The sequence below is a fragment of the Chiloscyllium plagiosum genome, chromosome 48 (assembly GCF_004010195.1).
Source record: "Chiloscyllium plagiosum isolate BGI_BamShark_2017 chromosome 48, ASM401019v2, whole genome shotgun sequence".
Lineage (NCBI taxonomy): Eukaryota > Metazoa > Chordata > Chondrichthyes > Orectolobiformes > Hemiscylliidae > Chiloscyllium > Chiloscyllium plagiosum.
In genome coordinates, this window is record NC_057757.1 from 1461870 (window position 1) to 1468535 (window position 6666).

General features: G+C 42.1%; 1 protein-coding gene across 36 annotated transcripts in view; it reads left to right on the forward strand.

Moving 5' to 3' along the window:
• LOC122544297 (mucin-3A-like) overlaps nucleotides 1–6666 on the forward strand; it is a 141580-nt gene that overhangs the window by 127620 nt on the left and 7294 nt on the right. For all 36 annotated transcript variants that reach the window (XM_043683397.1, XM_043683424.1, XM_043683419.1 and 33 more), the window contains 3 exons: nucleotides 1906–1964; nucleotides 2371–2510; nucleotides 3979–4047. In XM_043683397.1, coding sequence (XP_043539332.1) covers nucleotides 1906–1964; nucleotides 2371–2510; nucleotides 3979–4047 — 268 coding nt within the window. The remainder of the gene's footprint in view (nucleotides 1–1905; nucleotides 1965–2370; nucleotides 2511–3978; nucleotides 4048–6666) is intronic.

The window sequence follows — 6666 nt, forward strand, 5'->3', positions numbered from 1 at the left end:
CAGAAGTTGGGAGGTCATGTTGTGGCTGTACAGGACATTGGTTCGGCCACTTTTAGTATATTGCGTGCAATTCTGGTCTCCTTCCTATCGGAAAGATGTTGTGAAACTTGAAAGCGTTCAGAAAAGATTTACAAGATGTTGCCAGGGTTGGAGGATTTGAGGTATAGGGCGAGGTTGAATAGAATGGGGCTGTTTTCCCTGAAGCGTCAGAGGCTGAGGGATGACCTTATAGAGGTTTATAAAATCATGAGGGGCATGGATAGGCTAAATAGACAAGGTATTTTCCCTAGGGTGGGGGAAGTCCAGAACTAGAGGGCATAGGTTTAGGGTGAGAGGGGAAAGATCTAAAAGAGACCTAAGGTGCAACGTTTTCACAGAGGGTGGTATGTGTATGGAATGAGCTGCCAGCGGAATTGGTGGAGGCTAATACAATTGCAACATTTAAGAGGCATCTGGATGGGTGTATGAATAGGAAGGGTTTAGATGGATATGGGCCAGGTGCTGGCAAGTGGGACTAGATTAGGTTGGGATATCTGGTCGTCATGGATGAGTTGGGCCCAAGGGTCTGTTTCCGTGCTGTACATCTCTATGGCTCTACACGAGATTAAATGGGAGGGAAATGGAAGAGTTTGGCGGGAAAGTTCAAGATGCCTGCACATTCAGAATTCAATAAATGTTTCATTTGAGGTGTGCCATTATACCAGGCCATGACGATGGTGAACAGTGTGATTTTGAAGGATTACAATGAATCTTTGACGTTCAATTTTTGTACTGGTATGTAAGAATAAAATTTGCTACCAGTAATCTCTTATTTTTATCCAGTAATTACCTTTACTGTAATGCATTCTGTTTTTCTTCTTTACCTGGGATTAGTTGAGCGATCAAATCAACTTCTGCTAACAGTATGGTATTTTGAACTGCAGCATGAATTTCAGCCCCTCAAAACTACTGCCCGTGTAATAGTCAACCCTTTAAATTAAACCTTTAAAATAGTCTAAAAAATTTGACTTTTAAATGAGTATATGCAGTATTTGAAAAGCCTTTTAAGTTTTTTTCAAAAACACTTGTACAATGAAAGGGGAGCTGCCAGTTCTCGTAGTTCAGGGGTTGTTCTAGTTTGTATTGATTCGGTTTCAGCAAGGAGTCTGTTTGAAGCAGCTGATCAATGGAAGTGGCTAGGAAGAAAAGGGTCGCTGATTCAACAGAGGTTTTCTGGCTGACTCTCTCTGCAATCTCCCTCTCTCTTGTAAGAGCCCGTGTTTGAATTTACTTTTTTGCCAAGAGGGTGTTTATAGGATGTTGCAGGAAATCGGAACAACACTTTGTTAAGTTGCGTTTTCGTGTCTGTTGGGTTTTCAAATTGTTATGTTATTCTAAACTTGGTTTTCTTTTGTTCGTGTGTAAATAAATTCTGTTTTGTTTAAAATCGTCTGGTTTGACCAGCTGCATCACTTCTGGAATATCCAGCTTACACCTGCTTAAAGCAACTAGAAAAGTTAGGATCTACGCTACCTTCTTGAAATGTTTTGTGGGGAGTCTGGCCTGGCCCGTAACACATGTTAAACAGAGGATTTTCCCTTTACTCTCTCTTTCCCTATTTAGAACACCATGTCTGTCCCTTCTCTTAAAAAGACGAGTCTCTCAAATCCTATTCTTCATCCTTTCCATATAAACAACATACCTGAGTACTCTGAGATAAGGCAGGAACAGGATACTGATTAAGGATGATCAGCCATGATCATATTGAATGGTGGTGCAGGCTCTAAGGGCAGAATGGCCTACTCCTGCACCTATTGTCTCTTGTCTGTGTCGAACGGTTACCTTTTCCTTGGCCTGTCTTTCTCTGCATCTTTCACACATGCATGCAGGAGTATGTTTATCTACCAATTGTTTTATGTCTTTCAGATGCAATTTGTTTATGGACGTATTCAAAGATATCAAACAGTCGAGATCACAATGACAAGGTAGCAATTTCAGAACACAAGTCCAAGTTCTGATAAATTTATATTATGTGTGATTAAAAACAATATGGGCCAATCATGTTCAATGAAATCTGTGCAGATATGCAAATAAGTGCTCTGTGATGGATGATGAAGGTTTAAAGCTTCAGTTGGAGGAGGGCAACAAACTTGCCCCCATTGAGAGGAAATAATGGAGAAGTAACTGGAAAAGAGATTAAACTACAGAATCATCCCGATATTTGCTCTCGGGATTTGCCTATTTATATCAGTTCTTCAAGAGCTGAATGCACAGGGCAGATAAAATTCAGCTCCATTGATTATATCTGTTGGATCTTGCTCCAATGTCATCAAGCAGTAACTAGCATTAAACATAATTTTTGTTTTTTCTCCTCTTCCCTCATGTTTTTAGCCAGGGCAGCATTGTTACTGATCACAAAGCTATTTTCAACAAAAAAACAGAGCAGTTCGATGAAAGCATGATAAAGGAAACAATGAAAGATATCAAAGAAAGCTTACAATCCAGGAATTGTACCAACAGTAATGATTCAAGTAAGAAAGTGATCCTGTTCTCAATTACAGTAGCAGTAAAGTCACACAGCCACACGAACACCTCATCTTAAATGTCTTTGTGCGGCGTGTCATTGTGTTGGGCACTGATTTAAAGCCATTCTTCCTCCTAAACAGCAGTGATTGCTCATGAAAATCTCCAACCAGACCCTATGCTACACTAACACTGTTTTAGCCACATGTAGAAGTTGACCTTTAAAACCTGCAAACATATCTCCAGAAATGAAGAGTCAACTCATATGCCAAGTATAAAAGTGAAGAAGTGGTGGTTGTCATGTTTACCAATCACCTTAGGGGGTCAGCTATGTGCAGGGTACGTCTTAAACTCCTGCATATTATTGCAGCACAGCCTGTATTGTCTGCCTACACCCTGATCCCTTACACCCAGTTAGAAAGTACAGGTCAATAAAACATTCATCTGTGGAGAGAAAAATTGAGGCTCCAAATGTCAGAATAGCATCTTGGGGCTGGAAAAGTGGGTGGGAGGGGTCAAGGTATATGCAAAAACAGGAATTTTGGGACCATGAAAATGAAGTCGTCATATATGCCGGGTTGATGTATACTGTAATTTTGATGGGAAATAACTCCTTGTCACACAAGCAATGTTGATTGTTGACTGTCTGTTTCAGGCAGAGCACTGTCACCTCCTTCTCAGAAGGTTGTGGGTTAAAGTCTCACTCCAGTTTATAATCCACGCTGAGATATGAGCCTACTGACATGCCGGCGAGATGAAGATAGGGTGGCAGGATCCCCATCACTGAAGGGGCTCAGTGAATCAGTTTGGTTTTATTACTCACCAGCTCACATTGATTCAATGTGTGGTTAGATTTCAAACTTAGAATCTGTGGGTTTCTAAACCCGTTCCACAATCACTGCACTTGACAAACTGCTCTCATTTATCAGGGGTTTGCTTTTGCCAACCCATTTGCTTTCTTTGAAATATGCTTGGCATCATTTTCATCCCCACTGACTGTCTGATACTCTGATGGGAGGGGCTCATAGGCCTGTTGATTTCACGGGGTGAGCAATCACCTCCGGTAAAGCTAAAAATAATGACGAGAAATCTTTGTTGTGTTAACAGTGCCAACCTGAATGTGTATTAATGGGCATTTCTGGTGAAACTAGCACTTAAGTCTCCATCCCTGTTTATGCTAAGTAGGTGGTGATACAAATGATGGGATTGTTTGTCCACTTCAGTGGGCATTTATTACCACATAGGTGATGACATGTAGGTTGACATGTAGGCTGTACAGGTCTGGGTGACAGGATTCCTTCTCTCGACAGTAAACCTGTTGGAGCAACATAATCACTGCACTACTGTTTAATTTCAGAATAGAATTTAAATATTTTACTCATGTTGCTTTCTTGATATGTATGATTATTAATTCAAAGATTATTGAAAGCTTCTCCTGTGTATATCCTTTTAACTGTGAACTCATTCACATTTCAGAGCAGTGTTCAGGACTTCAGCTTGCGCCAAATTACAAAAATGTATCATACACAGATCAAGATGTGACTGGTGAGTTTTACATTCTTTAAGTTTATAAACATAGCAACAAATTAAGAGTCTAAGACTTCATATAATGAAGTTGCAAACAAATAAAATACTTTACACACTTTATCTTAATTGTTAACACGTGGCTGCAAGGCTAGTGCAGGAGGATGGGCTTCAGACACCTAGACCATTGGGATGCCTTCTGGAGAAGGTGGCACCTGTACATGAAGGACAGCTTGCACTTGAACTGGAGGGCACAAATGTCCTGTTTGGGAGATTTGCTGGTGTGGTTCGGGAAGGTTTAAACTAGTTTGGCAAGGAGGTAGGAATCAGAGCTAAATATCTGAGAGAGGGGTGGTTGTAGATGGGGCAGTGACAGGATGTAGTGAATCTATTGTGAAGGTTTCTCACGTGATGAAACAAAGGGATTGGTTAAAGTGTGTCTGCTTTAACGCAAGGAGTGTTAGAAATAAGAGAGATGAACTTAGAGCATGGATCAGTACTTAGGGCTATGATGTTGTGGCCATAACAGAAATGTGGGTTTCACAGGGGCAGGAATGGTTGCTAGATATTCTTGTGTTTAGAACATTTAAAAAGAACAGGGAGGGTGGAAAAAGAGGAGGGGGTGTAGCATTGCTAATCAGAGAATGCATCACAGCTACAGGAACAAAGGTTGTTGAGTAAGGTATGCCTACTGAGTCAGTGTGGGTGGAAGTTAGGAACAGCAAGGGAGCAGCCACCTCATTGGGGGTTTTATACAGACCTCCTAACAGCAGTAGGGAGATTGAAGATCTCATAGGCGGGCAGATTTTGGAAAAATGCAGGTGTAGCAGGGTTGTTGTTATGGGTGACTTCAACTTTCCAAATATCAACTGGAACCTTCTTAGTGCAGATGGTTTGGTTGGAGCGTTTCCTTACTCAGTATGTAGACAGACCAACGACGGGAGAGGCCATTTTGGATTTGATGCTTGGCAATGGGCCAGGACAGGTGTCAGATCTCGTGGTGGGAGAACACTTTGGTGACAGTGATCACAACTGCCTCACATTTACCATAGCCTTGGAGAGCGAAAAGAGCAGTCACCAAGGGAAGATATTTAACTGGGGAAAAGGAAATTATGATGCTATCAACAGGAGTAGGGAAGTACAGACTGGGAGCAATTGTTCCACAGAAAGGGTATAGCAGACATGTGGAAGCTGTTTAAGGAGCAGTTGTTGCGAGTGATCCACAAATTTGTTCCTCTGAGACAAGTAAGAAGGGGTAAGATTAAGGAACCTTGGATGATGAGAACAGAGGAGCTTCTCGTCAAAAGGAAGAAGGCAGCCAAGGTGAAGGAAGCAAGGATCTAGCACAGCTTTACAGGATTACAGGCTTGCTAGAAAGGAGCTCAGAAATAGACTGAGGAGAGCCAGGAGGGGCCACAAGAAAGGCTTGGCAGGAAGGATTAGGGAGAAACCAAAGGCATTTTACTCATACATGAAGAATAAGAGAATGATCAGGGAAAAAGAGGGCCGATCAGGGAAAGCATAGGGAACTTATGTGTGGAGTCTTGAGCAGATAGGGGAAGCCCTAAATGAATTTTTTGCCTCAGTTTTCACTAAGGAAAGGGACCTTGTTGTGAATGAGAACTTTGAGGAGCTGTGATATGGGCTTGATAGATCAAGATAGATGAAGTTGATGTGTTGGAAATTTTGGTGAACATTAAGATTGATAAGTCCCCGGGGCCAGACCAGATTTATCCTAGGTTGCTCTGGGAAGTGAGAAAGGAAGTTGCTATGCCGCTGGTGAAGATCTTTGCTTCCTCACACTCCACAGGAGTCATACCGGTGGATTGGAAGGAGGCGAGTGTTCCTCTTTTCAAGAAAGCTAATAGGGAAATCCCTGGCAATTACAGACCAGTCAGTCTTATGTCTGTGGTCAGCAAGGTTTTGGAAAGAATTCTGAGGGATAGGATTTATGACTATTTGGAAAAGCATAGCGTGATTAAAGGCAGCCAGCATGGCTTTGTGAAGGACAGGTCGTGCCTAACTAACCTTATTGAGTTCTTCGAGGAGGTGACAAGACAGGTCGATGAAGGTTAAGCAGTAGATGTGGTGTATGTGGACTTCAGCAAGACATTTGATAAGGTTCCCCATGATAGGCTTATTCATAAAGTCAGGAGGTATGAGATACAGGGAGATTTGGCTGGATTTAAAATTGGTTGGCTGACCGAAGTCAGAGAGTGGTTGTAGATGGAAAGTATTCTGCCTGGACATCAGTGTTGAGTGGTCTGCCACAAGGCTCTGTTCTTGGCCTCTGCTCTTTGTAGTTTTTATAAATGACTTGGATGAGGAGATTGAGGGGTGGGTTAGTAAATTTGCAGACGACCACAAAGGTTGGAGGTGCCGTTGATAGTATGTATTGAGGGCTGTTGCAGGCTGCAGCGTGACATAGACAGGATGAAGAGCTGGGCTGAGAAATGGCAGATGGAGTTCAACCTGGATAAATGCAAAGTGATGCATTTTGGAAGGTTGAACTTGAATGCTGAATATAGGATTAAAGGCTTGATTCTTGGCAGAGTGGAGGAACAGAGGGATCTGGGTGTGCAAGTACATAGATCCCTTAAAGTTCCCACCCAAGTGGATAGGGTTGTTAAGAAAGCATAT